Consider the following 17,391-nt stretch of genomic DNA (forward strand, 5'->3'; position numbering starts at 1 on the left):
GTCTTCTACCCACACATCTCATTGCGTTTCATTTTCGTGCATCATTACCTTGGACATTTTGCCCTGCCTAATGCTTTATCTGTTTGGATTCATTCAAAATCATGTGTAATTTTGCATGACGTTACATGTACAAAAAAAATCTTTTTCTTTAGGTTTTCAGAGCCCTTTGTCATCTTGTGTAAGTTTGCACGAGTGATACATGCTCAAAACCAAATCCTCCTTCCTGTTTATCCTTCACAAACTCAAACACTCTAAACTAGCACGTTCCTTCGTTCCATTGAACTTTTACTTTTCCTTATAACTGCAGATTTCTTTGTGCAAAATTTTGTTTACAATCCAGTGCTTTTTACTGTTTCTTGTTCCATGCCTTAATTCTGCTTAGTCATCTAACAGCATATTTGGTTGTGCGATGTTTTCTTTTGCAATTCGAAGTGAATTTTGTTGTTTCTTCTCCGAGTCCTTTTTCTTACGATGTTCAGTCATTTTTCATTCTGTGTGGAGACGAAAAAGATAGGACCACTCCATGGGAAAAATGACATAATTTATGCTTTTAAAAGAAGATTATTAAATGAAGCCACTTACTATCACTACTCCGTTACAAATCACTACTACGTAGCAATACAAACTTCAATTCTCCTCCTCAGGAGGAGAGTCCTATGGCCGTTGTACTACATTAGCTGTTAATAGCGGATCATTTTTCGGTTTGATGATATTGCATATTTGAACATTACTCACGCAGTCCCAGGGGTAAGCGCCATAAACCATGAAAATTACTCATAGTATTCTTATTATTTTCCGAAAGGTGCAAAACAATCACCACTTACAAAATATATACTTGGCCTGACCTAATTTGCAATTATATAATTAAATATTATACGCAGATTTGAATTCAGTAAGCTAATAGACTATTTCTATTTTGGTGAAAAATTTCTTAAAGGTGGAAAAATTTAACAAACTTAATTGAACTTTGTGGGAGGTTGGAGCTAGTGCCTTAGCTACCTCACTTAACGATGGGGACCCTCTTAGGCATTTTCACAAAGGGAGAGTTTCTAAATCTTTTACCCAGGACACTCCCAGAAGGAACTGTCAACCTCTTCATAGATACATTTCAGTAACTGAAAATTCAATCAATAATTTTTGTTGAGATAAGAATCAAACAAGGATGTTTAATCTGTTAAATTCAACAGACCAGAGAAGGGTTCTCTCCTCCTCCTCCTCCACTCAACTTTATAGATGTAGAAACACACACCTTTTAAATCATTACCATTTGTGGACTATTCTAAAGGATTAAAATATCAGTCGCTAGAACTCAATAGCATCAAAAAGTTAAGTTAAATTTGAGATTTATCTTAACAGGATTTATCTTGGCTAGGACTACTTAAACAACATATTTTCCTACCACAATTATCATTACCGCTTCTATAACGACTACCAAAACTGCTACCTTAGTTCTTCCCTAGAATGGATGGATGGATGATAGACTATCTATCAACAAGAGAAATGACATCATTTTTATGCAATCCTAACAAAGGCTTATGCCAGATTTGCCTCTCACTTAGGCTTTCTGTCTTGATTTTTTTCTCCAAACAACCATGGCTTGATGGCAACTAGATTTTAATTCAAAATTTAACAGACTCGGTCTTGGCCTTCGGCCGAGTGGCCTCCTAAATACACATCACTAGGGCATTTAGCAGAAGGGGTTATCAAATCTCAGTCAAATTTCGCTAGATATAATAAGGGGTGAACCCAAGGGAGGTAGACAAAAATCACTCACATATGACATCATATGAATATAATATGATCTTATATACTTAGGTGCAGTGTTTTATCAAAAATTGGCTTTCTTTCTAACATTATTTTTTGCTAATTACTTAGTAAAGAGCTATGAGTGACTAATGCGCAATTTTCTTCCCTGGCTTCGTCATAATGAATGACTGATCAAAAAAGGATGCGAGAGATCTCATTTAACCAAAAACTCTGAGATCAGAAGTAATTTGTCAGTGTCGAAACCCATGAGAGGGCAACCAACGGACTTTTCTCATCCTTTCGTGCCCTTTTGGCCTCGTTTAGTATCAGATTAAAATGTCAAGATAAAATTAAAAACAAAACAGTTCAGATCTAAAACAATATGACCCTCGGAGCGGCATAAGGTTCTATAACGACAACTATAACTGCTACCACAAACATGTAATCTTTTCTCTCTGTGATTTAAGTGTATAAGATCCAGATAACAACAAGTCTAGAAAGTAATTAAATAAAAAAAAAACAATTTTTTTAGCTGAAAGTAAGGAGCGACATTAAAACTTAAAACGAACAGAAATTACTCCGTATATGAAATGAGTTGTCCCCTCCGCAATCCCTCGCTCTTTACGCTAAAGCTTTTAATTGTTTTAAAAAGTAGAATTGTGGCAAAGAGTCAAACTTTAGCGTAAAGAGCGAGGGATTGCGGAGGGGACAACTCATTTCATATACGGAGTAATTTCTGTTCGTTTTAAGTTTTAATGTCGCTCCTTACTTTCAGCTAAAAAAATTTTTTTTTTTTTATTTAATTTCTGAACGTTTTTGAATTAATGCATGTTTGGTTTTGGCTCTCCGCACATAAATTATTAAAATGAAATTTGTATATTAATTCTTTTTTTGGCTAAATGGCTTTCTCTTAGTTTTGATCAGACGATTTTGAGAAATAAGGTGTGGAGAAGGAGACCTAGTTGCCCTCCAATTTTTCGGTTACTTAAAAAGGCAACTAGAACTTTTAATTTTTAACGAACGTCTTTATTAGTAAAAAATATACGTAACTTAAGAATTAACTTACTTTCATACAAACTTTCATACAAAGTTTCATAACAAACTTTCATAACCTTATATTTTTATTATGTATACAAGGGGGTTTGTACCCTCGTTAATACCTCGCTGTTTACACTAAATCGTAAGTTTTGTCCCAATTCTTTAAGAATGACCCCTAGATCAGAAAGACCGTAGAATAAATAGTTGAAATTACTAAAAATACTTTAGCATAAAGAGCAAGGTATTTATCTCCCCCTAAATACCTCGCTCTTTATGCTAAAGTATTTTTATAACCCCTCATATGCGTAATAATCTCTGTTCGTTTTAAGTTTCAATGCTACTTCTTCCTTTCATTTGAAAAAACGTTTTCATGTTTATTTTTCATTGTTTTCTTATAGTAATGCTAGAGAATCCTGCGCCCTTGTCATTGAATTTTCTTCCCCCATGACAGATTCCTCCAAGGAAAGATCCTCCAACATAGCCCCCTCTCCTCAGCCCCACCCCCAAACAAAATAAAATCCCCATGAAAACGTCTGTACACTTCCCAATAACCATTACTATATGTAAACACTGGTCAAAGTTTGTAACTTGCAGCCCCTCCCCCAGGGATTGTGGGGGAGTAAGTCATCCCCAAAGACATAGTTATTATGGTTTTCAACTATGCTGAACAAAATGGCTATCTCAAAATTTTGATCCGTTGACTTTGGGAAAAAAATGAGCGTGGGAGGGGGCCTAGATGCCCTCCAATTTTGTTGGTCACTTAAAAAGGGCACTAGAACTTTTCATTTCCGTTAGAATGAGCCCTCTTGCGACATTCTAGGACCACTTGGTCGATACGATGACCCCTGAAAAAAAAAAAAAAAAAAAAAAAAAAAAAAAAAAAAAAAAAAAAAAAAAAAACACGCACCCGTGATTTGTCTTCTGGCAAAAAATACCAAATTCCACATTTTTGTAGATAGGAGCTTGAAACTTCTACAGTAGGGTTCTCTGATACGCTGAATCTGATAGTGTTATTTTCATTAAGATCCTATGACTTTTAGGGGGTGTTTCCCCCTAGTTTCCTAAATTAGGCAAATTTTCTCAGGCTCGTAACTTTTGATGGGTAAGACTAAACTTGATGAAACTTATATATTTAAAATCAGCATTAAAATACGATTCTTTTGTTGTAGCTATTGATATCAAAACTCAATTTTTTAGAGTTTTGGTTACTATTGAGCCGGGTCGCTCCTTACTACAGTTCGTTACCACGAACTGTTTGATATTTGACAACTTGACTTAAATAAGATTACTAGATCGAGAGATAAAAGTAAGTACAAGCCTCATAAAGTATTGTAGGAACTTATGCATAGAAATATTTAAGGAAATATCAGTTGGATTATAAACCTTCAGTACATCAAGTATATTTGTATTTAAAAAAATGAAAAAAAAAACGACCAGAGTTATTTTGAGAAAAGAAATATGAATCTTGAACTACAACTATAACCCATTCAAAATGATCTATCTTATTGACTACAAAGATTATTGTTGGGAAATTAGTATCCAATAGAAGTATCCCAAAGTTCGAGACCAAAACTAAGGCTAAAGTTTAAGTCATTTAGCTTTAAACCTCAAATTAAAACTTCAGTTACATTTAACTTAAAATCAACAGCCAATTCTTTTGGAAAATTTTTTGAATAGCTTATGGCTCATATTAAATTATATCATTCGGCAAGTAGCATAATTCTTATTTAATTTTTACATGGGGTAATTTGTGACACCTCTTACTTGAATTAGGAAGCTAAACATAAATTTTTTGAAGTTTTGAAATGATTGAACTAGTGTATTTGCGCAACACATAGCAGGATCTATGTACTAAATATCTTACAAGCTTCTCAGAGTTCTCTTTCATCTGCGCTTCAGATTTTTCCTTTATTGGCTCTACTTCTTCTTCCAATTCATCTTCTTCTTCATCTAAAAGTACGAACAGTTTATGAAACCTTTCCAGGAATATAGCTGTACATAGCTCGGAGTCTTAGGAGGGAGGAGGATTTATAGGACTTATCTAGAGGGGATAATGGGGAGGATTAAACCTTTGGAGAAAGTATATTTTTGGGCATGAGTGCTTCTTCTCTGATCTTTCGTCACAGACTGATCCAGGTTTATATTGATATTAGAGAGAAACTCCCCTACTATTGATCCCTATATACAAGTTAGCACAGAGCTCTCACAAATAAAGGGGAGCCAAACTCCCCTGTAATAGTTGGATCAGGATTCTCACGACTTAAATTATGTCAATTTACTTCACAAACGTAAAATATTAAAAATAGTAGCAAATACAGTTATAAAAGTAGTTTAACATATCAAAGACAACAAAGTAAAACCATTCACTCTGCCCCCTAAGTTATAACCTCCGAGCTATGATTTTCGAAGGTTTTTTTTGTAGGTGTTTCAAAATTATGAAGCTTCTTAAGGCAGAACCACATTTTTGTCAGTGTTGTCACACTGAGTCGCGAAAATAAATGGAGCAAAACTAATTAAATAAATATGACAATGCTTTTTATCCATAGCAACTTAGACATTAGACATATCTTGATTCAAGAAGATAACTATATCTTTGAAGGAAATCCAGCCCTTCTTAAGCTGTTTTGCACCACATGTTTTTAGCTTATTTTTGGCTGATTTTTACCCATGTTTCTTTTCTTTGAATTCGGCGTCTGCTACTAACAAAACTGCATAACTGCATATAGAAGTCTTTTTCATTAAAAAGCAAATTCACAATTTTTTTAGATATTGATTTAAGTCCACAAAACAAGTTTTTCAAAGAAAAGTAAAGAACTCAATTAAACTAAAATGTGACAAAATAAAATAATCTACCAAGCGTAAACTCGAAAGGGGCACAAATTAACATCAATAGGGCTTACAGCCTCTATGCCATCTCAGTGCTAGAAAATAATTTGCACTTCACTGAAAAAAATACATTTAAATGTTTTAGATTTTTTACCTTCAATAAATCAAAAGTTATTAAGACTTTAAGGAATGAATATCATCATATATTTATTAAACTGACAATAAACATTCATTTGTACTTTTTCAGTAAAGTGCGAACTATTTTCTGGTCTTGAGAAGGCGTAGGGGCTGTGAGCCCTACTCTAATATATTACTAGCTCTACTATATTCATTTTTGCTCAGTTTGAATTTGACTTGGTTATTTAGTCTGATTTCTGTTCGTTTTGAGTTTCTTTTATTTATTGATGCTGATTTGTGGTAGTTTTACACTTGGTAAATTATTTATTTTCGTTCATTTTTGGTTTAATGGAGTCCTTTGCTTTTCTTTGAAAAACCTATTTCGTGAAAAAAGTTTTTTAAATTAATTGTGTTGCGAGAGAAACACTGGTTTTGTCCCGTTTTTTTTTCTATGCCGCCGATCTCAGCTTATTCCTGAAAACTGGTAAGGCTCTAACCTGTGCGGTTTTTACGGTAAGTGTAGACCTCAGGCCGGATTGATGAATATGATATTACATTTTGGAAAGCTCCGCAGAACTCTTGCCTGGGGCCAAAAAGAATGGTTTTTGCTTGTCCACGAGCCAAAGCCTATGGTGTGCGAAGTGAAGTGGAGTTATATAGCTTATGTCACAGAGGAGTATCTGAAGTTGTGCAGCCAAGCTTTCGTTTCATCAAACCATGTTTCTGCTTTCGAGTGGAAAGCTCCGTTCTAGCAGGCAAACAGGCAGGCAGCACTTTCAAATTGAAGACGGACTAAAATCTATAATTGTTAAATATATGTGGCAGTTACCCGGCCCCACAGCCAATATATCTTATTTGAGTGATAAATAGAAAAATTTACAGAAGCAAAATGTGGCATTTTCCCACGGGTCCGAAAGTACTGCCATCTATTGTTTCTACCCATTTCTGTTCGTGATTTCAGCTGAGTTTATCATTCGGTTTTTCGGACTTGGGATTGCGGTAGAGAAATGGTATCAGATGTGCCTAATAAACTTTAAAAGTTCTCTCATTGCTAAAGAAATTGGAGCTTATCCTTTGCTTCTTTCTAAGTGGTGACGTTAGAAAGTTGGCCTACGGCAAAAAAAATCAACTTTTGAACTAAGACAGATAGAATTTTGTTTTCGACGGCAATCAATAGCTCTTGATGAGCTGATCAAAGAATATGGCATCCATTTTTTGTTTCCGGTGAAATTGATGCCTATCACGAGGGAGGGACTTATACGTAAGAATCGGTTCACTTTGTTTGAGAAACGGCTGTTAGCTCATAATCATCTTCGGTGATGAGGGGTTTGCCACTTTTGCTAGTTGGTGTACCTATTATTTGTTTCCAGCGTATTTGATGATTAAACCAATCTGGTTCCAGTGGTAAGACATGTAGGGGACTTGTGAGTAATAATCGGCTGTTGAGCTAAAATCAACTTAGGCGATGAGGGGCTTGAAACTTTTGCTAGTTGGTGTACCCATTTATTTCTTTCCGGTGAACTTGATGTCTATCACAGGAGAGGGACTTGTAAATAAGAATCTGTTCACTTTGGGCTAGAAATTTGTGCAAATTGTATTTGATCTCTTTAAATCTGACTGAATTAAGTGTTTACGCAACGGGTACAGCCGATAACGTAAAACAATGAGGTAGTTTCGTAATAATTAGTGTCACCTATGGTATTTTTATCCTGAAAAGTTACGGATAGCTTTATAATACCAACTACATTATATAAGATATTGTTACAAGTTTTCATCCGTCACGATGTCTACGATTAAAAAGGATAAAGTTCAACTGGCTGCAAAGTCAATTTAGTCCCTTCTTTCGATATTATTTTGTAGTTGTTGTTTTTTCAACGCCGAGGAATAGCCTTTGGTCATGTGATAACTGGTTGCGTTTTTGTTTGAACATACCGTTTTAAAAACTTCCATAGGCTGACAACTTCATCATTTAACCGATAGTTAAGAAACAAGCACAAACGAGAATGTAAAACAATGAGATAGTTTCGTAATAATTAGTAGAATGTCATCTATGGTATTTTGATCCTCAAAAGTTAGGGATAGCTTTATAATACCAACTAGATTATATAAGATATTGTTCCGAGTTTTCATCCGTCAGGATGTCTACGATTGGAAAGGATAAAGTTCAACTGGCTACAAAGTCAATTTAGTCCCTTCTTTCAATACTATTTTGTTGTTGTTTTTTCAACGCTGAAAAATAGCCTTTGATCATGTGATTACTGATTGATAGCGAAGAAACAAAACCAAAGTGTTGCTCTCGCAACACGTTAGCCGGCGAAGCCGGACAAAGGTTGCCGCAACACTTCACGTTGCCTGGGCAACGTAGGTCTAGTTTCTGTTCGTTTTATATTGACATAGTCTTTTTCAGGGAAAAAGACAATTAATATTTTATATCTCTTAATTTGTTTTTGCACGAAATTATAGTTTCGTCTGCTATTTATATGCTGGAGATACTTTTTCAACAATTTTCAGCAACATACACACTTTTTAAAATCTTGACACAAATAGTACTGTTACTAATAAGAAATATAAAACTGTGAAAAATAAAACTTAATACCAACCCCACAAAATTCTATCTATGCTGTTTGACAGCCTGGAAACACTCGCACTCTTTTGATTTAGTTCAATTTTCAGAGCAAAAGTAGCAACAGAAATAGCCCCAAAAGTTTGAACTTAATATCCTCCGTCGTACTTGAGATATTGCTGAGATGTCTTGGTGGCAAATAGCATACAGACAGCGCACTTTGATTTCATTTTGGAGAGCATTTAGTTGTTCAGCATAATGGGCAAATTGCATGGCTTTGGGGGGGGGGGAGGTTGACCTATCCATTAACCCGAGAGATATAGTTACTGGACCGTTCAGCTATATTGAACCAAATGGCTGTCAAAAATTTTGATGTGAAATGTTAGGAAAATTATGAACTAAGGAGATGATTGCCCTCCAATCACTTTTGACCCTTAAAAAAGGGCACTAGAACTTTTAATTTTGAATCGAATTAGTTTCTATAAAATTTGAATGATATTACTAGCTATGATAGAACAGCGCTGCCTATGATATTGCTTATTTGCCCTTTTAATACCTTCATGCGTATAATTTTTTCGTTTAAATGAAACCACCCCTAAAGGTTCCCTAAAGCATCAACTTAATGCCCTCAGTGTCATTAATTACAGTAACCGTAGAAGTAGTATTGAAAGTATTCATGTAGTGTCTTCTGGATAGTTCAAAATCCACCACAACTTAACCTGAAGGGTTTAACTTAATATTAGCAAGTAAAAGGGTTTAAGCCAGTATTGAGATATTGCTTTGTCATTCTTTTGACAATCTACATGATCATAGTTTGTTTTGATTTAGATAAACATCTGCCTAAATATTCCTTGAAAGCTTCACCTTAATACCCTTAGCTTGTGTAGAAGCAATAATTGTAATAGTAGTACCATTAGTAGCAGTATGCACATTAGCACCTTTGGTTTTCTTCAACATCCCTTTCAATACACGATGAAAGTTTCAACTTAATACACTCAACTGTACCTAAAGCATTGATGAAACGTCCTCTTGACAACCTATGTCGGCATATTGTGTTTCGATAGTTCAATACAGTTTCAATATTTCCCAAAATTTTTGCTTTAATACCCGTAGCTTTAGTGGCAGCAGTAGTAGCATCATTAGTAATAGCAGTAGCAGTAGAACTAGTAGTGTTAGCTTTAGTAGCAGTGATAATGATATTAGTAGTAGTTGTAGGAGTAGAAACAGTAGTATTATGATGAAAATATTGTCTTTTTGGTCAGTTCAATATCTCCCACAACAGGCCTTGAAAGTTTTAACTTCACACACAAACCTGTTCCTAAGATATTGCTGATATGCCCATTAGACAACCTGCGAGCGGATGGTGCGTTTTGATTCAGTTTACCTTTCCCCCTAAAAATTCCCTACGGACAGCAGGTTGTCATTCTTACAACAGAAATTTTCAGAAATATCTTCTGCAAATTTCAGCTTCACACTTTTAGGTATAGTTGTAATAGTAGTCACAGTAGTAGTATTAATGCTCAACTTAATACAACTAGCCATTGCTATGACACTGTTGATATATCCGTTTGAAAACCTGTATTTTCATATACTTCTTGAAAATTTTATCTTAATGCTCATAGTTTTACAAGTAGATGCCATAGAAGTAGTGGCTGGCGCAGCAGTAATAATAGTAGTAGAAATAGTAAATGTAGCAGTGGTAGTAGTATTAGTAGTAGTGAGCACATATTGCCTTTCGGTCAATTGATCTTCCCCTTTAAGCATTCTCTGAGTTTCAACTTAATACACAAATCAATTCTTAAGATATGCTACTCCGATAATGTAAATGGACATAGTGTCTTTTGTTTGTTCAAATTTGCCATCAATATTCTCTCAAATCTTACCTTTATAGACTTAGCCTTAATAGTACTAGCATCACAGTAGTTGCAGTTTTAGTGGGAGAAGTAGTTGAAGTGTTAATGCTGTATTAGTAGTCGTAGTAACAATAGTAGAAGCAGTATTAATAGCTTTTTAATCTTTAAATTTTTTTTAATCACTTTTGACTATTATAAAGTCAAAGTTTCTTCAACCACTCTTTCTATACTAAGTACCTTGGTCTACAACAAGCAAAAAATAAATAAATATTCATTGTGCCAACATCGTTTCTTACTTAGGCAGCGCTATTGCGCTGCCTATGATAAATGGTTGTGTAAGTTCCCGATTTTCACTACCCTTGGTACTTTAAGGTCTTAAAATAAAGAGAATGGGTAACTTAGAAGAGCGAAAACTGGCACCGGTTTCGGGGAAAACCATCAACGCCATCTAGCGTTTGGCGACATTTAGTATTTTTGTAATCGTAATTTTCGTAAAGTTTTAATTTTGTAAAAGTTTTGTAATCGTTGTTCAATTGGGAAACGAGATCAGACACTTAAAATAATACTAATTTTAGCAACTCCACAAATAAAATTAATAATTCTTATTATTTCACTTAAAAAAATGCTAAGTTCAGCCGAATGCTAGATGGCCTTGAGGATGTTTTTTGTCGAAAATAGCGCTAGTGCTCACTCTTTTAAGCAACACGCACTCTTTGGTCTTAAATAAAATATACTTAGTTAAGAAATTAATGTGATAAAATATTAGTACCCATACTTTAACTTCTCGTGGTATTTACACCTTAAATCTAGACACAAACGTAAAAAATACAAATAGTGCTATCCGTCATGGTCAGAGAAGAGGATAGAAAAAAAGAACATGTTATATACAGTCGAAAATGAAATTTTTTAAGACAGAAATATCGGCCTGGTCATATCGGCCTCGTTGTGCGTAAAGCGTCGAATACTCTCTGGCTACTCAGTCATTCCCTACGATACCTTGACAATCACTCAAAGATCTCAGCATACACAAGCTACGTCAGGCCACAGCTTGAATACGCCACTGTCATCTGGTCGCCATATCTCAAAAAGGATATTGACAGAATAGAACGGGTCCAGAAACGCTTTGTAAAAGGACTTCAAGGATTCAGAAACCTTCCGTATGACGAAGCTCTAAGAAGGCTCACTCTCCATAAACTTGAGACAAGAAGAACGATCTTAGACTTAAAAACCCTCTTCAAGATAGTTCACGAGAATTTTGGGAACGTAAAAGACAAGCTTGTTCAAATAATTCCCCAAAGCAACACAAGATCGCACAGTCTGCAATTGGAACCTGTGAAGATGAAGATTGCAAGATCTAATTCTTACCATCATTCGTTCATACCCCGGTTCATCAGGATCTGGAACAAATTACCATTCCCAGTCGAAAAGATGAAATCACTGGAAGCCTTCTCCAATAGCCTAAACATAAAAATACCATATCTCGAGACTTTTAACGTAGGACGACTTTAAATGGAAATCGTGCCGCAGTCGATCCGCTCTTCGCTCTGCCATAACATTTTTCTTTTAAAAAGGTGTCAGTTGTATAGAAATTTTGTATTGAGAGGCGTGAGGAATAAAGTTGTTTAATAGAAAAAAGGGCAAATTATCCACAATCAAATATACAACTGTAGCAATCATTTTAGAATTAGCTTATTAGTACCATTTTCGATCCGCAAGTGATACGCCGTTTGAGCATGGTTCATAAATCATGACTGGCAAAGAGTAGATTAATCCTTGCACAAAAATACCCTTGACTCGACTCTTGCTAAAATTAAAGTACCACTCCACCTGCTTGCTCATGGTCGAAGTGAAGACAGAATAGCTTTGAATTTCTTTTGCTCCGAAATCATACACTCGATCAAGTTGGCGGAATCAGCCTCTGTGTCAGTGGTAAAAGTGTTTCCCAACATTCGTAAAAAAGGATGGGATAACTTACTTGTCAAGTTCATTAAGAAGAGATCCAAATTCTGGTACGAATTGTGGAAGGATTGCGACAAGCCCTGCTCTGGGGTGGATTTTCAGTGCTTTCGGTATGCCAAAGAAGAATTCAACCGTACTGCCAAAAATATACAAGCACAACAACTGGAGAAATTGTAAAATGATTGTAAAAATGACCCATACATCCTGTGATGGCGATTCCAAACAAACAGGGCTGATACTGATGTGCATAGTCAGATTTCCAATAAAAGTTGGGCAAATTATTACAACCATGTGTTGCTATGTGTTCCAGGTTTAAACAGGAAAGACAGACAGGTAGAAAGACATTTTTGAAAAAGGGCCTGACACATCTGAGAAAAGGGAGGAGGCACGCTGGTCCCAAGGAAATTGACCACTATTGGCCTAGTAGACTTACTTTTTGTTTTGAACCCTCTCCTCGTAAATCGTATTCCTATTTCCCTATCTGTACATGAAACTAATACATTAGTTTTAACTTGTTCAAAGAGTAATCTATATTTTTTGCTTCATATACAGTTTTCCCAGAAAAGTTGATTAGTGTTCTATTTTTTCTAAATTTTGAGCAACGAAATGTTTCTTTTTATTTACAGGTAAAGAAAGAAGTTAAAGCACATAGTTCTCAAACGACCATTCAGTTTGAAAAAAACAATGGACTTTCCTTCTAACTAATATAGCCGCTGTCCTGGCTTAGTGGTTGGCGCGCTGGGTTGGGAATCCTTTGTCCGGGGGGCACGAGTTCGATCCCTGGCGTGGCCGGTTATTTGGTTTGCGACGGGGGTCAGTGGTTTGACTCTGTAAGCTCAGCCAGAGTCGGCCCAGCTCTAAGTGGGTACCTGGAGAAATCTGGGAAAAGTAAGTTGGAAGGGTTTGCGAAAGCACAGGATGGCTGGCCCCCAGCCCCCCATTGGACTTCCTGGCTGGAGGGGCACGAAACAGAGGTCAGTACCAACAGTTTAGACCCTGAAGGTTTAGTACCACCACACTTATTTTCTTTAACTAATATAGAGGAATAGGACTTAAAATTATTAAAAATTATTCGAAAAGACACTGCTTACCTGATTCACTGTCTGAAGATGCTTCAGATGAGGAGTCATCTTCTTCACTTTCTGCTTCTTCTTCGAGCTGAAAATCTGAGTCATCTGATTCCGCACCTGCATCAATTATGTTGAGGAGCTCAGCATTTTTGACAATTTTTACTCTTCTTTTACTAGGGTCACGTTCAGCTGCAAATTTAGACAACGTTTAGAGCTATTGGATATCCTTATTGTTCCAGATTATAACAAAAACTTTTGTGAAAAGTGCTCTGTAGCCAATAGTGTCTGATTTTATGATATTTTGTATTACTCATTTTTTTTCATATTTTCAAGATATTCTATGGGGACATAAACTAAAGTTTGCACAGGAAAACCTTTTTTTCTGAGAAAAATATTGCTGCAAATGTAACTTCTTAAAAGAGAAAATGACATAATATTGGAGTATTTGCATGTTTTTGGTCTCTATTTGCAAGTTTAAGGAAAAACAGGGGGGAGGGGGTCTGACATTGAACTTATTAACTGGTTTAGGTGTACATACCCTCCAAGCCCTGAACAATAGAAAGGCTCAAGATTTGTAAGAAACTCTCAGGGCATGTTGGAAAGTGATCAGAAGGCAACCAGACCCCCTCCATACTCTTTTTAGATGCCCTCCCTCTAAAGACATCCAATAAAAATTCTGAGTTCCCTCAGACTTCATAAAGGTAGTAAATAATACTACATTGTTATCTTTATGTCATCAAAACGTCATCATATTTTCTACCATTTGGCTAAAAGATGACATAAAAAACCTATTTTTTCATGCGCATATAGATGAGGATGAAGAAAAAAGACTTGCAAAAGAAATTTCTGGATGAAATAATTTTGCACCGCCTTGGGAAATTAACTCCCTACCTTCCTCTTACTAGACAAGACAAATGACCTGGATGACATCTCTTCCCAAAATAGCAGCTAATTCTAACTCCTATAAACCTATAAATTGCAGGAATATTTTGAATCACTAGCGCTACATAATTTTTCGGCTGTGAATCATTCCCATCAGCCAAAATGTCTTTTTACAGTATTTAGTTTAGTATTTATTTTGATTTTACCGCTTTTTCTCTGCTCCTACTTCCAACAGAAAAATTTATATTAGGATTATTTACTTGAAAGCCTTTATTGCAATTTCTTTTTCAACAATTGCATTCAACTATCATTGAAGCAAGCAATAACTTCCAGACATGACTTGCTGAATCATGGAAACATAATTTCAAGTAGATTACTTTACATTTTAGTAAATGATAATCTTTTCTTATGAAAGTAAAGAAGATCATTCAAGCTTAAACATGCGTAAATTACAAGGGTTTTTGTCCTCGTCTTTTTATGCTAAACCTAGTTTCGAGCAAAAAATAATTTTAAACTGAAAGAAATCAATTCAGCTGGGTTACGAATTTCCGTTGTCAAACAGATCAATCATACAATTACTCTCTCTAAAGAAGAAGCTAAAATTTACTAACAAGAGCAGGGAGTTTATAGGACAGTAGCACCTCTGTTGTGGAGGATATTTGTGTACATACTAACAAGACCAGGGAGTTTATAGGACAGCAGCACCTCTGTTGTGGAGGATATTTGTGTACATACTAACAAGAGCAGGGAGTTTATAGGACAGCAGCACCTGTGTTGTGGAGGATATTTGTGTACATACTAACAAGACCAGGGAGTTTATAGGACAGCAGCACCTCTGTTGTGGAGGATATTTGTGTAAATACTAACAAGACCAGGGAGTTTATAGGACAGCAGCGCCTCTGTTTTGGAGGATATTTGTATACGTACTAACAAGACCAGGGAGTTTATAGGACAGCAGCACCTCTGTTGTGGAGGATATTTGTGTACGTACTAACGAGAGCAGGGAGTTTATAGGACAGTAGCACCTTTGTTGTGGAGGATATTTGTGTACGTCTTTACCTTAATTGCTACTATGTCACATGACATATGTCACTAAATGTCACTACACATTATACAATATTTATTATATATTCATGAGTTATTACAATCTATTTATTGTTGTTCTTTTCGTCAAGAGTGTAATTTGCAGTTTTCAGTTTTCTTTTCATTTATTTTCTATACTTCTCTGTGTACATTCATGTATGTATAGAGGGCATAAATAAATAACTATTATTATTATAAGTGATTTCTGACTATTTTGATCTGGATATGACTTTATATACATCTAATTTCTGTGCAATAAATCTTAGTAGCATTCTATACTTTCATTCATTAAAAAAAGAATAAGTTTTTTTTCACAATTAAAAAGCAAAGTATCCCTTCTAAGAGGCAAAATGATTGGGGGGGGGGTAACCACCCTGCCCCCCTTTCCCCCCATAGACGTCAAACCATAGTTTTGAGACATTGATTTCATTCAAAATAGTTCAAAGGTCAAATAAACATGCTTCTTGGATTGAGGATAGACCTTGGGGCAAGAGCTGTAAATTATGCAGGTATCCCATCATTTATATCATATATGTTATTGACAAAAGAGCAAATGTTTCTTCCTGGGTCTGTAAAAACGGTCAGTCTATTAACTTAAAACCTTAAGGTTTCATGCAAAATGTGTGCTTTTTTTCTGACTAAGGCACTTTGTATAAGAGCTGTTGTAAAAACTTCAAAAGGGGCTGATTTGCTTAGAAATTCAAAAGACTAGTGCCCTAATTAAGTAAAAAATGATTGGAAGGTTAACAACCCCCCCCCCCGACCATCATTTCCCCAAACAACAGAAGACTTTTAGAAACCCATTTTGTTCAGCATAGTCAAAAAGACCCCATAATTTTGTCTTTGGGGATGACAGCCACCCCCTCCAAATCCCTCAGGGCAAGGGCAATAAGTTATACTAGTTAACCATTATTAGCATGCAAGGGTTTTTATGGAGAAGAAGGTAGTATAAACATTGCAGGCAGGTCATTCAATTAGAAATCAAAGGTTATAGTGTTGTTTTTAAGAGTCAAGTAATCAGAGGGCAACTAGTCCCCCACTCTCTCTTTTCCCCAAATGCATCCAATAGAAATACTGAGATAGCTACTTTGTTCAAAATAGTCCGAAGACCATATAACAAGACATTTACGTATGAAACAGCCCCAAGGGCCTTTGGACAAAGGCTGTAAGTTATGCTCCAGGGGCACATAAGGTTATCATGGAAGGGGTGGTCACATAAACTTTAGAGGAGGGTTGTTAGATTGGAAATTGAAAGGTCTAGTTTCTTAAGAGTCAAAAGTGATGATGGGAAACTAGCCCCCCCTCCCCTGCTGATGCCCTAGATACCCAAAATGCATCTGATACAAAATTTTGAGACAGCCATTTTGCTCAAAATAGTCCTAAGTACATACAAAATGACCACACAGTTGACACAACCCTCCATAGCCAAGGGTTGACAGTTATGCATGGGGCATATAAGGTTTTTACAGAATGGGTGGTCGTAGATTTCTGATATAGCTCATTTAATTAGAAACTGGAAGTTCTAGTACCCATTTTAGGACACTAAAAAGTCTCCTTTGACTTTTTAAGACAAAAGTTATTGGAGGGCAGCTGCACACAATTCAGGTGTAGGGTTGTATGTTGGGCAATTTGTTTGTTGTATCCATGTACTATATGTTATTGAGAAAGGTGGGCATGTTTAGCCTTTACTTTCCAAAAAGACAAAAAAAAAAAATTCATGTGAGCCTTTCAGATAATGCTAAACTAAATCAAAACACATTATGTGCCAAAGAGTAGTCAAAAGCGTATAACCAAGGAATGACTGAGTATATTAATATAAAACTTTCAGGAAATGATAAGGGAGATGATCAATTCACCAAAAAAGGCAATATTTGCATGCTACTGCAACTACCACTCCTGCTGCCACTATTGTAACTACTACTGCTACTACTACTATTACCTACCGTTAAAATTACTGCTTCTGTAGCAAGTAATACCAAAGCTGAGGATATTGAAATGAATGTGATTTTGAACAACAAATGAAAATCATCATTTTGGATACCGTATCTTATAGAAAACTTAATTTTGATCCTGCTGACAAATACATAAAGGCAACAAAAACTAATTTAGAAGCAATGAAAAAGAGTTTACACAAAACCTGACAATTTTATAATGAGCTTTAACCAAGAGGCTATTCTGTGCCCAAAATTCATGGTTTACCTGATAAGACCAGAGCCCTGCTCTATCCTAATGTATCAAGTTTTCCATTACCTAC

General features: G+C 35.7%; 1 protein-coding gene across 2 annotated transcripts in view; it reads right to left on the reverse strand.

Annotated features, from left to right (window-relative positions):
• The window catches only part of LOC136032287 (PHD finger protein 14-like), a 352,444-nt gene that overhangs the window by 94,202 nt on the left and 240,851 nt on the right, over positions 1–17,391 (reverse strand). Inside the window, exons 2-3 of one of the 2 annotated variants that reach the window (XM_065712556.1) lie at positions 13,194–13,361; positions 4,649–4,734 (exon numbers count right to left, since the gene is read on the reverse strand). The exons of the other annotated variant lie outside the window; for it this stretch is intronic. Of the exons in view, the coding sequence (XP_065568628.1) occupies positions 4,649–4,734; positions 13,194–13,361 (254 nt within the window). The remainder of the gene's footprint in view (positions 1–4,648; positions 4,735–13,193; positions 13,362–17,391) is intronic. 2 annotated transcript variants of the gene reach the window in all.

The sequence above is a fragment of the Artemia franciscana genome, chromosome 10 (genome assembly GCF_032884065.1).
Source record: "Artemia franciscana chromosome 10, ASM3288406v1, whole genome shotgun sequence".
Lineage (NCBI taxonomy): Eukaryota > Metazoa > Arthropoda > Branchiopoda > Anostraca > Artemiidae > Artemia > Artemia franciscana.